A 23,761-nucleotide genomic window follows, 5' to 3' on the forward strand; every position below is an offset into this window, starting at 1 on the left:
CTTAAAACGAAAGGTTGTTAATAATTAGTAATTAGTTATTTATTGTTTCTAAACTTTTGAAATTTAACATTATTTCTTTGATGCTCTACCGTTTTTATAAATAATGTGGTGGCAAATTTACTGCTACAAAAGTTACAATTTTTTACCGTTAATAATTATTAGTTTGTTAGGTACATGATTTTATATATAAAATCATTAATATCTCAATTATGATAAGAAATCGATATTCAATAACTTTCTATACTAACAAATATTGAAAATAAATGAGTTTGATTTCATGATATAGTTATAATTTTTCTTTAGTTATTTCAATTTTTTTCATTTATATATTCGCTATTCAAAACTTTAAGATAATTGGTTGATTGGTTATTTATTTTTATATAATGTTTTATTTTATCATTTTTATCTAATGTAAGACTTAGACTCACACTTAGATTCTCGATAAGATAAATGAATGAACTAGTTGTGATTTGATGAGGACAAGAAGGCACAACAATCCCAGGAAAGGTTCGAAGCACGTAGTTGCAAAGCTAATATTCAGAAGTTCAGTTCGTGAGATAGCTCCCCGGACCANATATTTTTGATAGATTCNTAGTACNGACCTTCCGTTCAGTGTAGGGAAGGGATTTGCCCCAAGCCAACAAGGAAGCAAAGTACCCGTGCTATCAATACAAGTATAAGCCGGATCGTACCACATGGGAGCAGGATCCGCGTTCCACCTCTAAACCATAGGATCGGGCAATTAGAATCATGCCACTTTTTTATGGCAGGTTGAAGTTTCAGGCCAAGGGCGAAAGCAACTATGACTGACATCCTTAGATGAGCTTCAGGCCACTTGACCAATAGGCAAGCTCAAGTAGCTTTCAATCGGGGAGGATCAAGTCCAAAAGAAAGAGTGAAGGATCTGTCTTTTTTCCCATCAAGTAGCTTTCAATCGGGGAGGATCAAGTCCAAAAGAAAGAGTGAAGGATCTGTCTTTTTTCCCAACTGTATGAAGAAACCAAGCCAATCGAAACCGATTCAAGAGCCTTTTTTTTATGTTCTTTTATTATTACTTTTGCTCTGACTTATTATGATTCCATATCAACTGGATGGTTGGGATGAACGAGATGAATGAGTTTACAAGATGGTCAGGATGAGACAGTCTGACTAAGATGAATGGGATGATCGAGTTGGTTACAAGGAATGTGATGACTCGTATAGATTGGAAGGATAGACTGACAAGATGAGTGAGTTGGATAAGATGGAGAGACTGATAGAACAAAATGAATGAGATGGTAGAACTAGATAAAAATAGACATATTGATTGAGATAAACAGAATGAACCAACCTTACTAAATAATCAAAATAGAAACTAAATAGATAATCGAGATAAACACGAAGAACATATTTACATAATAATTAAAATGGATCAAATGACTAATTGTTGAGATAAACAAACTAGTCAATCTTAATGAATTGGATGACCAGATTGACATATACACGTATTGATGAAATAAACGGATTGATGAAAATGAAAGAACTTGTTATATTAGTTGCCATGCTTATTTTTTGTCCTCCCTACTTAAAAGAAAATTAAAATAAAGAAATTAAACCATATCCTCCCTTTCTAAACATGTATAAAATATATAAAAAGTAAAATGTTATTTGGTTTTATTTGAAAACTGTTATATTTTTATTTTCTGAAAACCTTATTTGAGTATAATGGGATATTAGGTTTGTGGGGCTTATGTCGTTCACTTTCACGAATCAAGAGTGCTATCTGCACGTGAATAGACAGAACACGTGCAGAGGAATCCTTTATTACCGCCGATGAGGCAGGTGTGGCTGCTGATAGCAACGCCAATCAATTAATACCTCAAAAAATGGTTCACTCTGTGCTCCTATTTCTAGTTCTCACTCTCACTGCTGTCTCTGCTCAGCAACATCAGTATGATGACCCTTCTATCACAGCCACCATGGAGAAATTTTCTGGCTACGCAATCAACGAACCTCACTCTTTCCAACTCACTTCACTCTCCGTTGATGCTCAAGCTCTGCAGAACAAGGTAATACTCTACTTACGCAACTGGGGTTTTTGGTTTTTGGTTTTTTGGCAGTGATGATTGTTTACAGTCTTATTAACCGTGTCTTGTTCTTAGATTGACGAGCTTGCAGCTTTTTCTGACTCACCTTCTCCATCAGTGACCAGAGTCTTGTTCACTGACAAGGATGTTTTGGGTCGCAAGTACGTGAATCAAGTTCCATTTTTCTTTTTAATTTTATTACCATGGCTGGGCTGTATATTTTGGTTGTGGTATTGAGTAAAAGAACCGTGTTGATGTAACACTGCATAGACTGATGCAAAGGTGAATTTACATCAGTGCAGAAAGGAGGTGCAAGTGTTTTTTTTTTTTCTTCTCCTAAGTTTACGCACGAATAAACTATTCAATCTTATGAAGATATGCCTTGACCATAATCTGCCTTTATAGACTTTTACTCTCGTCTTTTTATCTGTAGGTATGTAAAAACCCAGATGGAACTTGCTGGTCTATCTGTGAGAGAGGATGCTGTTGGTAACATATTTGGCCGTTGGTGAGTGTTCGATTGTTCCTAAAAGCTTTCAAAATAAAATAACATCTAATTCCAAAATTATATTTTTATAATATTCTCTCTGATATTTAACTGGGTCGTCAAGCACATGTGAACCTCGTAACCTTCTATTTCGCTTTATCGCATTCTTCAGGGAGGGCCTCGAGCCTGAGCTTGCTGCAGTTGCAACAGGTTCGCACATTGATGCCATACCATACTCTGGAAAGTATGATGGAGTTGTTGGTGTTTTAGGCGCTATCGAAGCCATCAGAGTCCTAAAAAGGTTTCATTTTATTTTGTTTTCCTTATTATTTGTAGAACTTAATTAATAGTTCAGAAAACAAAAATGTTTAATTCTTGTCTATCAGCACATTTAATTCCTAATGCATTTTCATTGTTCTGGTGTTCTGCATTAGCCTCTGCAGAAGTTAGTTCAAATAGACACTCATCTCTTTCAGTACAATAATTTCAAAGTTCAAACATTTTCCTTAGAGACATTGAATCAAGATAAAGCTAACTTGTATTTTCTATTCAATAAGTTACTAAAATCTTTATGACTTTAGTTTTCTGTGGTTTGTTGAGTTGATGCTACCAGAACAGTATCAATGGATTTGTTGTGTTGTGGATGACTCGATGTTAAACAACATACCATGTCTCTAAACTCTTTAAAGACAGTAACAAGTTATGCTCTGGCAAATACCGAAATATCAACTCATACAACTGGAGAGAAATGAGATGTTCCACACATTAACTAATTCCTTGCATTTGCTTATATGCATGAAAGATCCAAATTGCCAAGACGAGACTTACAATGTACAATAATTCATTATCCACTTTTTTTGCGAGTAGTGATGTTTGTGATATTGATTGTAAACCTTCACAGGTCTGGTTTTAAACCTAGAAGATCATTGGAAGTCATATCATTCACATCAGAAGAACCAACACGCTTTGGGATAGGTTGCTTGGGAAGGTCAGGAACTGCGTTTATGTACTGTCTTCGAATAGGATTCCTCTTTGTGGTTATATTTATCAACAAATCCATAATTCGTTTTTATCCTCTCGTGTTGTCTCACTGACATGATAACAAAGCTACATCCATATTCTACTTCTAGCTTCGTCATTTGTTACTTTTGTGCAGCCGCTTATTGTCCGGGAGTGAGGATCTTGCAAATGCTCTAAAGACAACAACTGATATTCAAAACATATCCTTCCTAGATGCTGCAAGATCTGCTGGGTATGGGAAAAATGGAGACGACTTATCCAGTGTATTTTTAAAGAAAGGAACGTATTCTGCTTTTATAGAACTGCATATAGAGCAAGGGCCTATTCTGGAAGATGAAGGTACGCATCTTGGAGCTAACATAACCTTAAAATAGCCATAACTTCAATGATCAGACGTAATATGTTTCTTGACCCAGGTATATCTATAGGCATAGTTACTGCCATTGCAGCTCCAGCAAGTCTAAAGGTTGAATTTGAAGGAAATGGGGGCCATGCAGGCGCGGTCCTCATGCCTAACAGGTGTCTTCCGTCTTAAATTAGATATTATTTTTGTGACATTAGACACTTATCCTTTTCTATTATCGCAGTAACTTGAACTGAAAATGCAGATATCTTTCCTCTATAGTTTGCAGAATTTTTTATGTTGTTCAATATCTTTCCATGATTTTTGAGAGACCAAATAGTAACATTCTATCTTTTGAATCCATTACATTTTCTAGTCCACTATTTTGATCCCTTTTGAAATTGAAACTTCTTAATGGACAAACTCTAATGCTTTAATTACACTTTATATATCCTTTTGAGCAGAAATGATGCTGGTCTTGCTGCTTCTGAACTAGCCCTGGCTGTGGAGAGGCATGTGCTGGAGTCTGGGTCAATTGATACCGTTGGCACTGTTGGTAAGTTATTATTGAAGTGCCTCGGTTAATCTAGGACTTTCATTTAAACTAATCTCTTTTATTTTACAAGGTATCCTGGAACTGCATCCTGGAGCAATCAACAGCATCCCTAGCAAATCTCACCTAGAAATTGGTGTGTATTTACGGGACAACTTCAGTTGTACCAGGCATTCTCTCAATGTTAAATTACAACTGGTTTTACCATACTGTTTCTTTGTGCTTGTTACAGATAATTGTTTACTTTTTCTTTCACCACGTATGGATAATTTCAGTTACTAATGTATTATAATCATTCATACAAATATTTAGATTGTAATTGTTCTGTCTTGCCATAGACACAAGAGACATTGATGAGGAAAGAAGAAACAAAGTGGTGGAGAAAATTCATCAATCAGCAATTAAAATAACCAAAACCCGTGGTGTCAAGCTCTCTGACTTTCGAGTCATTAATCAGGATCCACCGGCTCTTTCTGATGAAGCTGTCATAAAGGCAGTTGAAATTGCAACAAAAGAACTAAACTTGACAAGCAAATTGATGATCAGTAGAGCCTATCATGATTCATTGTTTATGGCCAGGTAATGCTGGAGAGAGAGAAAGATGACAGTTTGTTTTGCTAGAGCAGATATTATTTTTGTATGAAGTGCCCCAAAATATCCATTATTAAATTTTCAAATGTTGAAAAGACGTAAGATCTAACTAAGAAAAATGTTCATTCAAAGGTTCCGTGATTTCCATGAGCTGGGGGAATACTGCTCTATTCTAATACATTTAATTTCTTTCTCTTTATACAAGGACTAAACCTTGACCATAATGGTAATCAGAATGGAGACCAAATGGGAGGAAATATAAAAATAAGGAGAAGAAGTCTTGTTTTGAGCATGCTAGTGAATGGATTGGATAAGTTATTTGGACCCACAAAACATTTTCTCATAATTTTTACCTGCTCAGAAACTGCATACATTTTAATTTTGTTGAATATGGGGATTCTTATTATGTTTGGAGTCCTGTCATGTTTTTAGACTTGTCGGGGTGGTCTCGTACTAGTAGTAGCGTTACGCTGGTACTTGTCCTAATTATTGCTATAGTTTGATGCATAGTTTTTTTTTTTTTTTTTTTCTTGTTTCAATGCTTATTGTATGAATCTAATATAATTTCATACATTCAGAAGAATATTATTGAGAGCCTTCTGTCTCTCTTTTCATCCTATTGCCATGTACAAGTTTAATGCTTGCAAACATTCTGACAGCAGTTGAAAGACCTCCATTGGCATAATTTAATCAATTGTATTATGTTACAAGAACACAACAAAGGGTTTGCTATTATATGAATTAAATATCTGCTGCTTATGCATGCCCATTTTTTAATTGCAGGCTGTCTCCGATGGGCATGATTTTCATTCCTTGTTACAAAGGTATTTACTTTTCTTATTGCGAACCACCTGCACTTTCAGCATTTCTTGTGCAATCCATAGCTAAAAAGAAAGGGAACAAAATGTAGTTTGTGCTCCTCTTATAATTATTTTAAAGCACCTATAGTGATTGAAAAGTAGAGCTGTAATCCTGTGTAAATAAACATCTAATGAATGAACTTAGAATTCAGGAACATTTCATATAACTTTTTTCATGTTAAGTTTGACAAAAACACTCAGTCATATAGCCTTTGATCCCCATCCCCATCCTACTATACCCAACTTTTGACTGGAAAACCGAATTTAACTGGTTGAGGATTGGGTTTTCCCCAACTAGTAAATGGAGGGTGCCAAGTGGGTTTGAAGATTCGATGTCTGTCTCAAACTCAAATTTGACCTTATCTTGTTAATAGTTAGGGGGGCAGTGATGGAGCTAAGTAGGGATATGAAAAAAAAAAGTTTCTAAGAGCTTCATAAAGAAGAATTTGTCAATATTCTTTTTCTTGCTTTTGCAGGGTACAGCCATAAGCCTGAAGAGTTTGCCAGCATTCAAGATATGTCTAATGGTGTAAAAGTATTGGCGCTCACTCTAGCTAAATTGTCCAGTCAGTTACATCTTCTGAAGTGAGTTCATGTGGACTATCATTATTGAAAAAATTGAAAAAACGTAATTTATTTCTGTTAGACAGTTGACTGTTACAGCTTACTGATTAAATAATTTAAAACTTAATTCCCCTTTATTCTATCAAGATGAGGGGTTGAACTATTCAATATGACTAGAAGATTTATTAGAAACACTTTTTACTGTTGTAAAATGATAATTGCCTGCCTGTGGAAGGACTCACAAGAGTGATTTTTACTTCACCAAACTGCTCAAAAGACAAAGAAACTACTGATATTGTAGAACCCAGTTGCATACACACCCCAACCAGAATAGCCTTTTTAAATCTTAAATAGTTGGATCACTTTGTATGGAGACAAAAGACATCTTACTTTTCTCTATTGTCCATATTGCATTTTAAAATCCCACCTGATTAAAATAGTCAAAACAGCTGGATTCAATAAATAAAAGTGATTAGAATATAAGTGGCAAAAATACATATTTTTAGTTTGGTAGTTGGAATAGCCCTTCATGGATCCTTTGAGTGAGAAAATGATATTGTGGGTTGTAAGATCTTCCTTAAGAAGAAGTTAGTAAAGTAAGGATGAATTTTAGTTGTCGTGCTCCAGGTGGGTAGTTTCGCCCATGCCTATGTTTATTGCTTAAACTATGGAGAGATTCAAAAGAAGAAACCGCTCATTCTTCACTCTCAAATTATGACTCAAACTCGACCTTGACGTGGGAAGGTTTGTACCTACTATTTTGTACTTCAATTGACTTAGATTGTGATTTATTTGACCTCTAAACCATTGTTTTTTAATGTAGCCTTTTTATTCTTAACTTTCTACTGTTAAACTAATAATGACTTTTCAACAGACCAAACAGGGTAAAGCAATTTTTGTAGAAAATAAACTTCACACATTATAATAGGACTCTTCAATTCATTATAATTTTTAGGTTTAATCATTTCGGATTGTCTCAAATAGGTCTTTGTATTTTAATTGGTCTCGATTAGATCTTTATTTTTGTAAATTTAACTCAATTAAAACCTTGCCGTTAATTAAAGTGGACGACATTGCAATTTTTAATGACGTGACACTGTGGTTTGTTGACTAGATGGCGTCAAAAAGGGCACGACGTCGTTTCCTCTTTCTTCACTGTACAAAACATTTTCCATTCTTTCAGATATTAGAAAATGAATCTTTATCTTCTTCGTTTCGATTCCAACTTTCCAAATATAAAACTCACGGATCTGAAACCCGTTTTTCATTATGCACAATTCAAAGTCGTAATATTTCAAAAATGTTATCTCTGTTAGTTAACCTATCTTGTGGTTGTCGACGAGAAGACTGTGGACCATGATCGACTCTGCCTGCCTCTACCTTGCACTCATCTTCCAAGATAAAGGCCTTTGTCACCTTCGAATCCCCACAACACCATAAGAAATAACAACAAAAAAAGAAAAGAAAAAGAGAACTTTAAAAATTGGGAGCATTAGATTTAACAAATCCAATGAAAACAAAAATGGTGATGCTCAGGCTAGTTTCAGGGATTAATTATAAATAACTCACTAAGACAGGAGATGTGACAGATACCTGGAATGGAAAAACACTCCACAGTACATTATATTTTCCTCAATTTTCTCTATCATCACCCAAAAAGGAAGGATGTTTTATGCAGTCCAGAAACTGACCAACATTCGTGAATTAAAAACCAGGAACAGACATTTGAAGATGGATGTTTAAAGGTCCTTTGTTTTTGGAGAAGTAAAGAAAAGTCAGTTTAACTTAAACAACCTCCTGGAAATCAAGTACAATCCCCAAAATAAAAAGAAGAAAATATAATAAAAACAAAATCTTCAAAATCTGCATACCAGTACAACAAATGTTTGAAAAACGAAACTTTTTCATATATTGCTAATTCCATCAACCTTAATCTTTTTCATATATGGTGCAAGACCGATGGCCCTACCTTCCGTCGTGGAAGGCCCCGAGGTTATGTGCCTCCGAAGAGAACAACCTACTCGCGCTGATCAGGAGCGTGCAGAGGATGCTGTCGCCGAAGGACTTTCCATTGCTTGATGCGCAGGAGCTAAGCTGTTACACGGAGGTCTCACTGAGGCGGTGCTTCGTGAGGAACCACGCGGAGGAGAAGGAATAAATTCCAGGTAAGACGATCACACTATGACACGTCATTAAAAATTCCACAATCAGCAAGCCAACACATAAAAATTTTAATGCCGTCCACTCTAATTAACGTCAAGGTTTTAATTGAGTCAAATTTACAAAAATAGGAACCTAATCGAGACCGATTAAAATACGAAGACCTATTTGAGACAACTCTGCATAAACAGGGACATCCGAAATGATTAAACCTAATTTTTATTATTTGTATTTGGTCTAAAACCTTATTTACACCTATTTAAAAGTTGTCAAAGTCCTATTATAGTGTGTCTCATGTTTATTCTTTACAAAATGGTATCAAGAGTTTTATGCTCTAAGTGTTGAGGGAAAAAAAAAAGAGATAAAAGAGTCAAACACCTTGAAAGAAATAGTGAATGCTTCAGTGTTTTGTGAAAAAGATGACAAAGGTTGTTAACGGAAGAATAAGTGTCACAAGTGACGAAAAAAACCAATTAAGCACCAATTATCATAATTGGTTTTGTTTCATCAACATCTATTAATCATCTTTGTTATCTCTCTCACAAAACACTCAAATACTCATAATTTGACTCTCCTATGACACACACTATAATAGGACTCTTCAATTTATTGGGGTAATTTTTATTAAATTTTGGTTACTTTTAAATAAATACAAATAGAGTTTGAATTAAGTATAAATAATAAAAACTAAAAACAAAATAAAAACAATTATTTAATCTATCTCTATCTTATATAAAAAAAATAAAATAACATTGAATTTAAATGAATGGAAAATCAAAACTATTTTTTTTATTTTATCTCTATCAAAATCAAACTAAATATTACTAAATCCAAATTAATAAATAAAATTCAAACAAAATTATAAATAAACCTCTCAGAATTGAAGTTTATTCTAATAATTTTAACTCACAAATTACATGTGAATGGTGAAATTTACACTTGCTCATTATTTGTCTTGTTAAGTTTCTTGCCGAACAAATGAATGCAAACTTTTTCTCATGAAAATCCAGCTATTATTTCAACCAACATTGGTGGTTTTTTCAATATCCATAATTTTCTACGTGATGATGAAATTGTATGTGAAGTGCATTATTAATATTTAAAGAATGTAATGCACGCACTTCCCTAATGAGAATCAATGCAAACCGAACAACAAGCATGCACATCCCAGGAAAGCTTTGCTACTTTTTCATGCATATTCTTTGATGAAAGCTTCAAACTTTGGTTTGAAAAAAACCCTAGCCACGAAATTCAAATTTTGTGTCCGTTATTTGCACTGGATGTTAAAAAATATTAATTTGCAAATGATTTAGGGCTAAAGACAATTCAAGTGGTTGAACTCAAATTCAAAGAGTAACGTCTTAAAGTTCAAAACTTGAATGAATTATTAAGAATTTAATAAATGATGGGAGGGTGATGAGCATTTTTCGAGGGGTTACGCAGGAACAGTCATGGATAGGATCTAAGCAATGCATTAGATGGGATGTCTTTTCCCTAATTGCTTTTCTGCAAAGACATTACCTTCATGATTTAGTGATCCTCACTGGCAAAATTAATTAGTGTTTTATGTCATCAACCAGATCATAACTACTATTATTTATTTATGATGGAGATACCACGTTCAAATTATAGAAACCTCATTCAATAAGTGTATACAAACACCAGAAATGTCTCTCTTTAAACTAGTTTTTCGAATTGAGTTTGATTTTAATATAAATTCTAAGATACAAATCAAACCATAGCTATAAATGTTTAGTCATATTTTTAAAATTTCCAAACTTTAGCACAAGGGGCATTGTTGAAAATCTTACCCTTATTAGTAATTAGTATTTGACTAATAATGATACACCACTTTCACCGAGAGTTGAGTTACACACTCAAAATCTAAGAAGTTATTTATATTTAAATTTCGATTAATAAACATTTTGATACAAATATTTCCAATGATGGATTGATTATCTTATTAGGCAATTTGATGTGATTTCTCTAGTTAGGTAAATTTTATACCTTCCATTTTTAGTATTAAAAACCACAAATTCAACCGTGAGAACAATCCTTAAGTGCAAATAATAACTAAATAGAACACTTTTTATAGTGGTGATTCTAGGATTCATGACGTCATTCTTTAGTAGAATATACTCATTTAGTATAATGAATAAAACTTTGCCACTCTTATACACGTTATGATGCAATTCTATATATAAGTGAGTTGTGCATGATGTTTATATCGGATTTCAACATTTTTTTTTTGGAAAAATAAAACATAATAGAAATTAATATTTTTATATACGAGGGGACCATCTGTTGATTATTGACGAATTTTATCAAGCACCTGTCAAACGTGTTTTTCAACTTTCCAATTTATTGTTTGATTTATACTCCTAATCTTGATTTTAGCAATGAACCTAAACTCATTGGAAAAAAAAAAAACTTAAATCCTAAGGTTGTGTTCGGTTTTTAGTTGGGTGATTCAGTGCTAGTTCAAAAAAGTGTTACTGGAAACACGGGAAATACATGATGTATGTGTGTCCTTTTTTTATTATAGATAATTGATTTAATTAAAAAAACTGAATTTAAATAAATATTAATTAAAAAAATCAAATGATAAAATAATTATTTTAATTTAAAAACAGTTAAATTTAAATTAACGATTGTTTAAAGAATAAAAACAGAAATATAATTATTTTAGTTTAAAATTATGGTTATTTAAAAACTAAAATTGAAAAAAGAAAAATGAATAGGTATAGATTATTTTTATTTGGTTTTCGGCTTTATTCTCTTTAAGTAAAAAAATAAAATAAATGAAGGATCCACTTATTTTCTAATTTCAGGTGTTAAATGACGGAATTTTTATTATTCCAATAATTCTTAAATGAATAAAATGATTGGGATAACAACGCACAAGTAGACCGAATATTTAATTTTAGGGTTAAATATGATTTTCGTCGTCCAACCGTTTTTATGTTTAGTTCCTCTTTCAAATTATAGTACAATTTAGTCTTTCAACTTTAAAAAACTATGGTTTTAGTCTTTTTTTACCAAATTTTTTAAACTTTATTTGCTGTTTCAAGCACGTTACATTATAGCATTTGGATTGTTTATACTGTTTGACACATTTTTGCTTCAAGGTTAACTGAGAAATGCGTTTGAAACAGCAAATAAAGTTAAAAACATTTGGTAAAAATGACTAAAACCAAGAGTTTTCTAAAGTTGAAGGACTAAATTGTATTATAGTTTGAAAGAGGGACTAAACACAAAAACGACCAATAGTTGTGGGACGAAAAACATATTTAACCCTTAATTTTATCTTGAAAATTCAATTTGACATAAAAAAAAAGAATACTTTTTCAAACTGAATTCTACGAAATTTGATTTAAATTCAAATTAAAGTTGTGAACTTTAACGTAGCATTCAGTAATTTTGGTAACTAATGACTTGGAAAAGGGGTATGCCAAAAAAGTGCATGAATTATGAGGTTTTGTGGTAATGAAAGAGAAAAGAAAAGTACATAAATATCAAATTGTAAAGACAAAAACGAGAGGGATTAAACATTGCACTATGAATTATTATAAAGAAAAAGAGAGATGAAGACAAAAAGTATTTGGTAGAATATTTAAATTTAAATTAAGGGTGGCTTAAGAAAAGAATTATTTACAATTGTTCACCACAACAAAAGTGGAAGAATCCAAATTCAAAATTGGAAAGACGAAATTTAACACCGTTAAGAAACGGCGAGTGACCGACGAGGCTGATATAAACGCGCGACAACACAACATACACAGTACAGGACAAAACTCAGACATAAACTCAAACTCAAAACACAACGCATCAATACAGTTGCATTATTTCTTTCCAGATCCAACTAAGAATGTGAGTCATTCTGCTCTCTTCTCCATTCCTATTCTTCAAAATGTACATTTTCTTTTCTTTCTGAGATCCTCCTACTCCCTGTTTCTGTGTCTTCTTTATTTTATTTTATTGCTTACTTTAATGGGTTGTTCAATTATTTCTTTTATAGTTTTCTGGTTCATTGACCCTTTGGGTTGATTTTCTTTTGAAATCCTGCTCTGTTTGGTTGATAGGAAAAAGATTTAAGTGAAGGTTTACTTAATTGTTGAGAAAATGTCTAATGTGGTTGAGGAAGAAGAAGGCAAATCTGTTTACATGTTGAATTTTGGAATTCGCTTTTTCTTTATTGTTTCTCTATTGCAAAGTATAGATAATTCAAAGTTTGAGTTTTTTCCCCTCTTTTTTGGGTTTTGGTTCTTTTCCTGGGAAGCATTTTGCACCTAAATCTTTGCATGTTTTGATCCAGTTTTGGAAAAATAATGAATCCATCGAGATTTAAACTTTACCATTTCTGCTGTAACTTAAAATATATACTATAAACGCTCTTCACGTGTGATCTATGTTTATATTGAATTTGTCGGTGGACACCGTTTATGTAAGATATTCTCTTCGTTCATTTTGGAGTTTGAGAAAATTCAATGTATTTTAATTTCTCTAAACCACAACATGTTTTCCTTGGGATGATCTTCCTGGTTACACTTAAAAAGAAAATATTCCGGGCTATTCTTATTCTCCTTGCTAACACCCATCTTTTTTCTTGCACATATAATGTCTTGTTTATTTTTTAATTATTAGAGTCTTAATCATTGATTGGAGACACCACCAACCAATTTGATGGCTTTCCTTTTACATGTTTTAGCTTATCTGAGTGCTTTTAAGCCTGGAATTAGGCAGACCATTAATTCTATTCCATATGATTTATGTTAAATAATGCACATATGCTTTCCTACATAAAGACTTCTGATGCTCATTTCTTGAGTTTTAAAATAATCTTTTGCCCCTTGGTTTCACCTTTTGTAGTTGAACGCAACGACTAAGGATTTTAGAGAATATTCTCATCTTGCCTTGTGTTTATTAAATTTATAACTACATTTAGGCATGTTAGTAGTAACAGTGCTTAAATTGTGAGTGTCAGAATCAATTGTGGTTGTAGTGAGGAGAAGATAGTTCTAATCTAATGAATGTTTCCCGGAGAGAACAATAGTTTCAAGGATAATATCTAGATAATTCTCCGAACAAAGTCAGAGAAATGTGTAATTATAGATTTCATGAAGGAACTTTTAGAAAATATCGTGTTCTTTATAAGACTTCTTTATTTGGTTGTTTTACAGATAAGTTCTTCTGAAAGGGTTTGGCGCATACCTTTTGTGGGTTAATTTTTCTCATCTTTCTACCCAAAATAGGTTCAGGGTTGACCTCAAATTTTTGGTGTCTTGGAGAAAACTGATAAATATTGTTCTTTTTGTATTTTCTTTTTGTTGCGAAAACACCAATAATTCTTTCATATTAATTATTTTTAAAATATCTCAATAGAAGTTAGAGCAGCACTATTCAATCTACTTTAGCAGATTGCAAATAAGATTTAAACAATTTTAATTTCAAAAAACTTCTTTCAGTGCGTGCAAGAATAATAGGAATAGTTAATATTATTTTACAAGGTATGCCATGCATTATTGAAACAACTAAATGTCTTCAAAGAATTCAATATCATAAAACTTGATTTTGATTTAATTGTTAGAATCTCTCAAATGAACTTTAATTCTTCAAACTCAATTTCACCATCAACATAAGAATTATCATATTTTAGATGAAGTTTATAGATGTTTGTAATGTAATTTCAGGTATTGATCTGAGAATGAACCGAGTCTTTCAATACTAAACGAAATCCAAAAATATTATTATATGTATTATATTGCTCAAATTTTCTTTTAAATGAGTCAATTGTTTGATCTATATTATATAAAAAATAATGAATCCTACAAGACTATTGTCTTTTTTTGGGGCTTATGAAATTGGGGCCTTGGGCTACCACTGAATAAGGACATCCCGATTTCGCCCCTTCTCAATTATGCATGTACTTATTTTTCTGTTATGTATGTCAATGGTAATAGAGAACTTTAAAACAAACTATCCTTATTATTTGTGACATTTCAGCCAATTTAATTTATATACTTTTTACATTTCTTTGCTATAGAGCAATGGGAATAGAAGATACAGATATTTGTATCATCAAGGAGCCAGATCATGTCGTAGTATATTCGGATGGCGTTTCCCATGATTCAGGTCATGAAGCAGGAGGAGAGCATCACAATATTACAGAGTCTTATGAACAAATCAACGAGACAACTGAACATCATAGTTCAGAGGAGAGTGCAAAGGAGTATGAAGTGAAGGAATGCACCACAGAAGTTTCTGTTAAGGTCTCTGATGTCAATAATCTTAAAAAATGCGAGGAAAAGTTAACCTCAGATTCTGAGGATGTTGTCAGTGAGAAAAGTTTTAAATCCCACAAAATAAGGGGTAAACACAAGCCACGAGACACTGTGAAGAATGGATCACGACCTCCTGCTGGAAATATTCATAGCAGGTGTACAGGCAGTGCCCAAATCAAGCCCACAGTTCCACAGCCATTTTCCTTAGCAACCGAGAAGCGTGCTTCGGTTGGAACTCGTCCTGCTTTTGAAGAAGACAAGGGCAACAGTGAGAGGAAATCTTTAAATAAAAAAAGCGTGCTATCTCCCAATATGTTTAAACAGAATCAGGTATATGCTAATGTTTTAAATTTATTTCCATCTTTAATCGTTCTGATATCTTTACATTTGTGGAAGGTTTTAAAAATAAACCCTTCTATCACTGTGCTTTCTTAAGTATATCATCAGGGAAGAAAAAACTTTTTAAGTTTATAAATTATCTCTTGTATATTCATACAAAGTTCAGAACCAGACAGCTTAAGCTTTTTATGTCTATCCCATTAAGCGGTTCTACAGAATGGTAAAATAGTTATCTTATAACTTATAAGGATTGCTACAACATCGCGATTAAATGAAATTAAATTTTATTTGACTATGGTTAGCTTTTCTCTTGTTACTATTTATTCACAGTTAGTCTTAAATCTTTTATTTTCTCTGCTTTCACTTGCAGTTGTTAGCTTCAAGAAAGCCATTGCAACCTGATAACAAGAAGCATCCTGATGAGGATGATACTTGCTCCTTAGCTTCAATGTATCCTCTTAAAAATGTTTAAGTACTATCAAAATTCTCATGTCATGTTTTTTCTTATTTTGGCAATGGGTCTCCTTGCTTTTAGAATTTGAAATTTCTATTACTACTTGACAATGTAAAGAACCGGAACTTCTGTTCGGTCCATCAAATCCAGGGCAACTGTTTCTTCTGCTCCTGTGTTTCGGTCCACTGAACGTGCAGAAAAAAGGAAGGAGGTAACAACCTGTGTATTAGTTAGCTTTGTTTGAATAGGTTTTCCTACCTCAAATTGATTTGTTCATGGTCCCTTCCATAGTTTTATACAAAATTGGAGGAAAAGCACCAAGCAATGGAAGCTGAGAAGAATCAAAGTGAAGCAAGGACCAAGGTGCAACACTTTATCCTGTATATTCAAAACTTAGGAATACATTGCCAACTTGTTACTTTCTTTAACAACATAAGTTTGTTTTCTCATTCCAATTCCTTCATCAATTTCTAAACATTTAAGGAAGAGATGGAGGAAGCTATCAAGCAGCTAAGGAAGAGTTTAACTTTTAAAGCAAGCCCTATGCCTAGCTTTTACCATGAGGGGCCTCCTCCCAAGGTTGAACTGAAGAAGGTATGTAATGTTCTTGTACTTGTTATAATATCATGTATGGGGCGCAGGTTAAAAAAAGAAAAACAATGTTGTATTCATCTTAAGCTCTAGAACTAAAGTTCAACAGTAACTGAAAAACTGCTCATTATAATTGTGAAAGATCTAATTACATAGACATATTTTCAACTTCTGTGCTTGACAAAAGTTGAGTATTATGTCTGGGTCAGCTACCAGCCACGCGAGCAAAATCTCCAAAGCTGGGCCGGCAAAAGAGCAACAATGGTGCAGTTAATTTATCTGAAGGGGGTAAGGAGAAAGGAGCTGGTATAAGGAGAAAGCATCAAACACTGAAGACCAACAACTATGATGTTAAGAGTGGTGTGAATGACTTATGTGACCCAAAAAACAAGGCCAATCATATTGAAGAAATTGATATGGCCAAAGTAACTGGACAATCAATTTTCTAATTTATATGTATTGGGGACTGTGGTCTTGTTTCTCCCAACAAACATGTTTTTCCTTTAACTTATAAGGCACTTGTTGCTGTGTGCATTGCGTAAGTAGTAAAATGTTTATTTGTAATTTATTTCAAATTATTTGTAAAATTAAATCCTATTGCTCATAAGAGCAATTTCAGCATTTGTTTGTCTGCCTGAAGTCCAGGATCAGATTGTTTGAAGTCATCATCAAATAATGCTGTTCGATTAGCAGTAATTATTATGCTTCATTGTTGCCATTTCTTTTGCTACTTTTTCTCGCATTAGCAAAGCTGTTTGGGGTTTTAGTAGTAGTGTACGAAAGATAAGATAGTGCCATAGCTACGATTTTCACCTCCAACTTTATGGGAGTATATGGATATTACATGCAACATAAAGGAACCTTGTTTAAAATTAAGATGATCATCCGTTTAGATGACCATTTCCTTTCTTTCAGTGACATCACTGACATTGGCATACTGTGGCCATGATGCCAGAGGAATAACGTGCAACTTTGCTGAAGGGTCAAGTGCTTTCTGCCTTTAGGTGGGACATTAATGTCTAGTAGTTACGGTAGAAAGCAGAAATAAAAATGTTATGTCTATTGCTTGTATGGTTTTGTTTTTGCACGGCAAAAGAGAAACCCTTTTGAACAAAGGATACCCCATTTGTAAAAGCAGCACTTCTGGTCTAAGGGATGCTGCTTTCATATCGATGTAGTTTAGTTTGTGGAAGCATATTCTAAAACCTTGTTTCGTTGTAGGATTTTCTGATCAAGAAAAGTTTTCTTAGAGTCAAACAGATTTGTGTTTGATATTGGTACAATTATTGTATACTGTCATAATGAGTAGAACTGGTAAAATACAGAGTTTAAATTATTATTTAAGTATGAATTAAGCACGAAATTTTATTCGCCTGATAGAGTTAAATCTAAATGACGTAAATGTCGAAGTAACATGTGACCAAAAGAATGTCTCAATCTTATATTTACATAGTTTATTTTTATTTTATTGTCAATGGCAGGTTCATAGGATATAACAAAAATGTAAAACATTAAAACAAGATTTTGTTTCAACATTTGTATAAAGTTTTTTTCTTAAGAATTTCTTTTATACGAGTTGGCCAAGATCAATCATTATACGCCGTGGACCAATAAAATTAGTATGTAATGGAATGAACCATCTTAGCTCACTTTTTACAAGCCAAATGTGAGATAGATTAAAACAGAATGAGACAACTGAGATTGTCATCCTTAACCTATATGATACAACCATTCATCATCACCTTAATCCTAAATATTTATTTTCAATTAGAGTATAATAACCATTGAGCTATTTGTAACTAGTGTATTATTTATTTATTTTAATTATTACATTATTTATACTATTTATTTTAATATGTAATAAAACATTTTATCTATAAATAAAAAATATGAGAATTCACCAGTAAAAAGCATTTTTATTCATAAAAAGATAAAATTTATCTATAAAATATATAAATTTTTCCTTTTATATCATTTTACTATAACATTTAAAATCAGTTATCCTAAATACTTCTAATTCGATATATTCACTTATATTTTTTTTTTGTTTTCTGCAATTATTTTTCTGAAAACTAATAAAGTTTTCTAATAATCAATTTTTCTTTTAACTTTTAGTATCACAATAATTATTTTAAATAGTAAATTTTACTTAACTTTCTAGTGTAATGCTAATATTAATGCTTCATGGGCATGTTACACATAAATATATAAAAATTAATTGAAGAAAAATTTCTTTAATATTTTATTGTGAGGATTTTCTTTAACTCAGACATTGAAAGATGTCTTAGATAAATTAATTATATTACAGTAAATAAGTTTAAATACAAGATAATTCGGATATCATCTTTCTTGGAATATTAGTATACTTTGGTAAACTAATTCTCAAATAGATAATTTAAAACTGAACCCAAGTTATAGGGATGTCTTAATACTCAAGATTCACCCTTAAAAGGAAAGTAACATTAATTATTTCCAGGTTTATAAATAACTTTCTACATTATTTTTTGGGGTGTAGGGTCGAATATTTTCATATGACTTAGTTTAAATGCTTCCTGGCTTGCATTCCAACCCATTCGAGTGTATCTATTAAAGATATTTTGATGTTTAAGTCAATAATTAATTTGATCGAGATTACAGCACAATTTTAAATTCACTAAATACAATCACTTATCTCCTTACATTTATAGTTTTTTAGATGAGTCTGAGATTAGTGAAAACTTAATCACGGTTCAATCATAGCTCGTTACCTACTAAGTAACACTTACTAATGATCTTGATTTGAGGTGATGTATAGAGATGTTTATTGATAGGAGTATCCATTCGGTCTCTAACCATATTTGACTAGGCCGTCTTCACACTATCTATTTGGATTTCTTCAATTTAGATCTATGTGACTTGTTATTTTTCTTGGTGGTCTATAGTTGTGTGACCAAATAGTATAACTATGAAAAGAAAAATTAAATATTTTAACTTTCAAGGCTCTCTGTTATTTATAAAAACAAATATAAACCAAAAGAAATTACAATATAAACTAAAAAAAGGACTATATATAATTTTATTAAATTAAAAATGTTTTTCAGCTCTTTAAAGATATACCATTTATTGGTTAGACCTTTGTGAATTATAGTTCTGAGTCTCTCAACCTAACCTTTGTATGCTGGGTGTGATATTTTTAAGTGAAGGATATCACGGCATATTATCTGAAATTCGTGTGAAAATGTTAAGATATGTATCCATATCGATGAATATCATGTGAATACTTAATCAGCCGGGTTTAACTACACTTCACATGACTAAATTATTGAGAACTAAAATCTTGAGTGATATTAAAAGATGGTTTTGTTATTTTAGAAAATGAAATAAAAGTGTTAGACACTAGTGCAAAAATGCTTTTTAACATCACTCATAAGACGTCGGTTTGCGTGTAATCCGACGTATAGGAGCGGACGGTGACATTATCGTAAATAGCCTGGTAAACTAGACGTCGGTTTTATCCAAAAACAGATGCCTACTAATTTCAAGATGTCAGCACTGCAGCACCCCGACGTCTACTGGGCTGCATTTAATGCTTTTCACCTAATTCTCAAGCGCTTAGACGTCACGTAGTCCAAATCCGACGTCTAAGACATGTCTAGAAGGCGGGAAAGACAAAAAAATCTTCAATTTTGACGTCGACGTTTCGGGCTACGCGACGTCTATAATACATGTAATGATTATGTTTACAAAACTCGCGGGCCTGAGACGTCGGCTATTTAAGGCCCTGACGTGTATGTTATTATAGACGTCGGTGGCCCATACCAACAGTCGTGAACATCCCTGACAGGATATCAAACGTCAATCGATTCAGCTTCCTAGACGTCGGTTCCCCCTGACAGAAACCGACGTCTAATGGGTATTCAAAAAGTCAGTTTTAAATGTTCACTTGGACGTCACATTAGTACGAAAACCGACGTCTATAGACATCGGTTTCTGGAGAATAACCGACACCCAATTCCATTTTAAATACACCACAACTCTTCGCGGCATTCAGTTTCTGATATTGATCGTCTTCCTCTTCTCCTTTTTCTCTTGCTACACCTCTTCTTTTTCTCTCTTTTCGGCATTCTATTGTTGTTTCTCATCTTCCTCCTCTCCTTTTTCTCTCTTGCTTCCCAGGTGCGTGGTTTTTTTTTTTTGCTTATAGTTTAAACTTTATTTAGTCTTTCATCTATTATCTTGTGGTTGAACTGATTAAAATTTGCTTTCTTTGTGTTGTGTTTTAGTGCATTTTTGATCCTCTCTTTGGGTAACATAGTACAACATTCTCCCTTTGCTGGTTTCCTCACAAGAAGAGTGACGATCTTTTGAGTTTTCTATGGCTTCTCGGCCAAAAATGGAACTTGGGTCCTTGTCTAGTTCTCGTGTCACCGTAATTTTTTTCTTTTGCGGTTGAATAATGGGAAGTAGTCATGGAACAAGGTTCGGTTTTGGGTTGAAGTGTCATAGAAGATTCAAAAGATGCAAGCTTTTTTTGTGGGGAAACTAGCGAGAGGAGAGTGTTGCACTATGCTACCGAAAGTCTGGATCAAAACTGCACTAAAACACAATGCCTTTGTTAGACGTCAGATAGTGCCAGGTCCGAGTCTATAAGGAACATAGACGTAGGTTAGTGTCATTTTAAACCTCTATATATTCATGTAAACGTCGGTTTTATGCATAGGTGGACGTCTATATAGAGAAATTAGACGTCGGTGTGGGTATAAGTAAACGTCTATATGGACGTCGGTGTATATCGTTAACCGATGTTTATATTGACGTCGGTTAAGAGAATTTCCGACGTCCCATAGACATCACCCTTATAGACGTCTGTTGTGTAAGTGACGTTAAAAGTTCAAATTAACCGATGTTAAACAACGTTTCTGCACTAGTAAGAGAAAAGAATAAGAAAATTCCATTGAATGTATAGTTAATTTTTTTCACCGACACATTGAAAGGGTTTAGTTTAGAAGAAACAGAAAATACAACGATGAAGTTTGTTTGATTGGCATAGTGAAGTGTTAGGTTAGATGCAGAGGGTGTGATTATGTGTGGAGTCTACAATGATGAGTGGGCATAATCTCGAGTATCTACAAGAAAAGGATGGATGAGAGTGAGAGAGTGATCCTTCTTTGGTAACTGAGAATGCAGATTGCAGAGAATGAAAATGTGAAGGAAGAAGAAGAAAGAAAGCTGATGGTGTTGGGGTTAGAGGGGCCATCGTCCTTCTCAAGTTCCATGACATGTTGCTATCGTCCTTTAAATCTTACTTTTTGCATGTGAGTTTTATTTCCTTCCATCTTCCCCCGCATCATCAGTTACTCAATTTGTTTCCTTCTCCCTGTTTTTATCGTTTGTTATTCTCCAATTTAACTGTCCCACACACTTCAATCCTATCCTTCATTCTAAATCAATCACCCGCATGCTCTTTATTTTTTTATTCTTTCTTTCTTTTTTTCTACTCATTGCTTCTATCATTACATTCCCTTACTTCACAACTTTCCTCACTTTCCTTCCGAAATTCTTTCTTGGACCAGTTTTTCGTTTTCGCTCGCCATTCTATAATCTCTAAACGTTAATAGTCAACGTAGGAACAACTTCTACTTCTGCTTAACTACTAGGTCAAACTCTCGCTTCCATGCTCCTCATCCCTAATCAATTTTGGGCTTCTTTCGCTCAATCTCATCATCCTTACTTTGCCTAACTGCATTTTTCTTTCCCTTTTTCCCCATTAGGACCACAACTATACTTTCTGCATGTTTAGACCTTCATGGAATTATAAGCTCAAAACATATCAAGAAATTCAAATCACAACATACTATAGACATTATATATTTGTGAGTGTCAAATACCAACACTTTTTGCCCTCACTTTTCAGTAATAATTTTTTTTTTCTTCAAAACACGTTCTGTTTTACTGTCCACTGTCCACTTTCCACTTGCCACTACCTACTCTTAAGATTACATAGGTCTGGCAATAACAGTATTTCTTTCATTCTTCATCAATGAAAGAACCTATTCACTCTTCATTTACCCCTTTTTCTAAGTGGAAAGCAAAAGAGAATCCCTTTAAACACTCATCTCAATACCATGTTACACAATAATTTGTGTTGTATCACTTTTACTCATTGCTTAAGTCATTCTGACAACATCAACCCCGTAAGCAAGAAAGAAACTACGTCTTATTATTTATTTTACAATATGCATAAAAAGAAAGCAATGATACGTACAGAACCAAAGTCACTATTGATCACAATACACAACTGGCTCCATCAGAGACCCTGCTGACATGATTTTACAAAATGTACAAGTAATTCTACCTAAGTTTTTTGCAAGGAACAGTTTAAGGTAATCTTATGAACTTAGACGGAGCTATTAAAGTCAAATGCAACAGCAAGACTTGTGTAGATTGTATATTAAGTCTTCCAAGCAATAGGATTATACTATTGCTGGCCACGTCTGTGATAGGACTTGGCGGTGTTGTTTGGTAAGAGATTGGCAAGGCAGGTAGGACTTAAAGGGAACTTTGCTACTGAGCCTTTAACAGATGCTAAAAGATCTGTTTACTTTTGCATCACTAATACCTTTATTGATTTGAAACCATTTACCATCAAAATAAGGAAAATAGACCTTATTTAACTCCTTTTTTCATTTTCCAAGACATAATCAGTATGTTTGAATTTTCAAAGATAACAGTTGAGGTCTACGTCAGATGTTTAACACTGGCACTAATATACATATGGAATGAATAATAACAACGAAAGTGAACAGTCGTTTAGGTAGTTAGAACACGAAGAAGAACAGATATTAAAACAGAAGGAAAGAAGTAAAAATCTTTTCCCCAAAGGAGGTTATAGTACTTACATAGATCATTTGAACTAAAAACCAGGGTAAAATATTGTATAATACACACTTAAAATCTGTGTGAAAAGCTTGACAAGATGGGGGAGCCATGGCATGTGGGACACACCGTTTTCTGACCCACACATTCCCCATCTTCACGTATATAAGGGCCCATGAAAAACAATGCATGGCCAAATCAAAATCAAACAGTCGTCACTGCTTCTGTCTCAAACCAAGTCTTTCTCTCCCACAATTTGTTCCACACAGACGTATGAAGGAGTTGAGGGGAATGGTGTCTGGTTCGAGACCATTCATTCTAAAGAAAAGTTCATCCATCATCCCAGATCATCCCAGAGAATGATCTCGGACCAGGCTTCATTCCCCCTAGCTCAAAGTATCTGTCCTCGTCTTCCCATTAACAATGTAATTCATTCTTTTTCCCATGATCCAGCCACTAACCATTTAATATTGATTCTTTCATCTCCAACAGAATTCAATTGCCTAGGAACGTGTAAGTTCAAATCTCTTTTCTTTAATTTTTTTCATCGGAAGTTCAAGTGTTTCTTTCTTAAAATTTGCAGAAAAAAATGACATG

At 33.3% G+C, this 23,761-nt stretch overlaps 2 protein-coding genes across 4 annotated transcripts; both read left to right on the forward strand.

Annotated features, from left to right (window-relative positions):
• The first annotated feature begins 1,865 nt into the window (after positions 1-1,865).
• On the forward strand, positions 1,866-6,696 carry LOC106772682 (ureidoglycolate hydrolase). Its single transcript, XM_014659224.2, has 12 exons — positions 1,866-2,048; positions 2,142-2,227; positions 2,500-2,574; positions 2,726-2,854; positions 3,455-3,541; positions 3,710-3,912; positions 3,990-4,092; positions 4,381-4,472; positions 4,543-4,605; positions 4,808-5,048; positions 5,844-5,884; positions 6,397-6,696. Exons 1-12 carry the CDS (start codon positions 1,866-1,868, stop codon positions 6,507-6,509), a joined length of 1,416 nt encoding a protein of 471 aa, XP_014514710.1. The 3' UTR covers positions 6,510-6,696.
• A 5,687-nt stretch (positions 6,697-12,383) lies between these two features.
• LOC106769673 (protein WVD2-like 3) lies at positions 12,384-17,027 on the forward strand. 3 transcript variants are annotated; one of them, XM_014655391.2, is made up of 7 exons: positions 12,384-12,514; positions 14,688-15,255; positions 15,635-15,714; positions 15,836-15,929; positions 16,010-16,081; positions 16,202-16,312; positions 16,519-17,027. In XM_014655391.2, the coding sequence occupies exons 2-7, from the start codon at positions 14,692-14,694 to the stop codon at positions 16,756-16,758; spliced, it is 1,161 nt and encodes a 386-aa protein (XP_014510877.1). In that variant the 5' UTR covers positions 12,384-12,514; positions 14,688-14,691; the 3' UTR covers positions 16,759-17,027. The 3 variants fall into 3 exon arrangements, with proteins under 3 accessions (XP_014510877.1, XP_014510879.1, XP_022641022.1); XM_014655393.2 differs by having other exon boundaries at positions 16,497-16,628; XM_022785301.1 differs by having other exon boundaries at positions 12,444-12,556.
• Positions 17,028-23,761: the final 6,734 nt, after the last annotated feature.

Source organism: Vigna radiata, chromosome 8 (genome assembly GCF_000741045.1).
Source record: "Vigna radiata var. radiata cultivar VC1973A chromosome 8, Vradiata_ver6, whole genome shotgun sequence".
NCBI classification, from domain to species: domain Eukaryota; kingdom Viridiplantae; phylum Streptophyta; class Magnoliopsida; order Fabales; family Fabaceae; genus Vigna; species Vigna radiata.

Excerpts from the sequence above, each read along its gene's own strand:
- LOC106772682 (XM_014659224.2), top strand. The coding sequence starts at position 1,866 with ATGGTTCACTCTGTGCTCCTATTTCTAGTTCTCACTCTCACTGCTGTC. Across the intron at positions 4,473-4,542 it reads TGATACCGTTGGCACTGTTG|GTATCCTGGAACTGCATCCT; the intron begins GTAAGTTATTAT and ends TTATTTTACAAG. Across the intron at positions 5,885-6,396 it reads TTTCATTCCTTGTTACAAAG|GGTACAGCCATAAGCCTGAA; the intron begins GTATTTACTTTT and ends TTGCTTTTGCAG.
- LOC106769673 (XM_014655391.2), top strand. The coding sequence starts at position 14,692 with ATGGGAATAGAAGATACAGATATTTGTATCATCAAGGAGCCAGATCAT. Across the intron at positions 15,256-15,634 it reads ATATGTTTAAACAGAATCAG|TTGTTAGCTTCAAGAAAGCC; the intron begins GTATATGCTAAT and ends TTTCACTTGCAG. Across the intron at positions 15,930-16,009 it reads GTGCAGAAAAAAGGAAGGAG|TTTTATACAAAATTGGAGGA; the intron begins GTAACAACCTGT and ends TCCCTTCCATAG.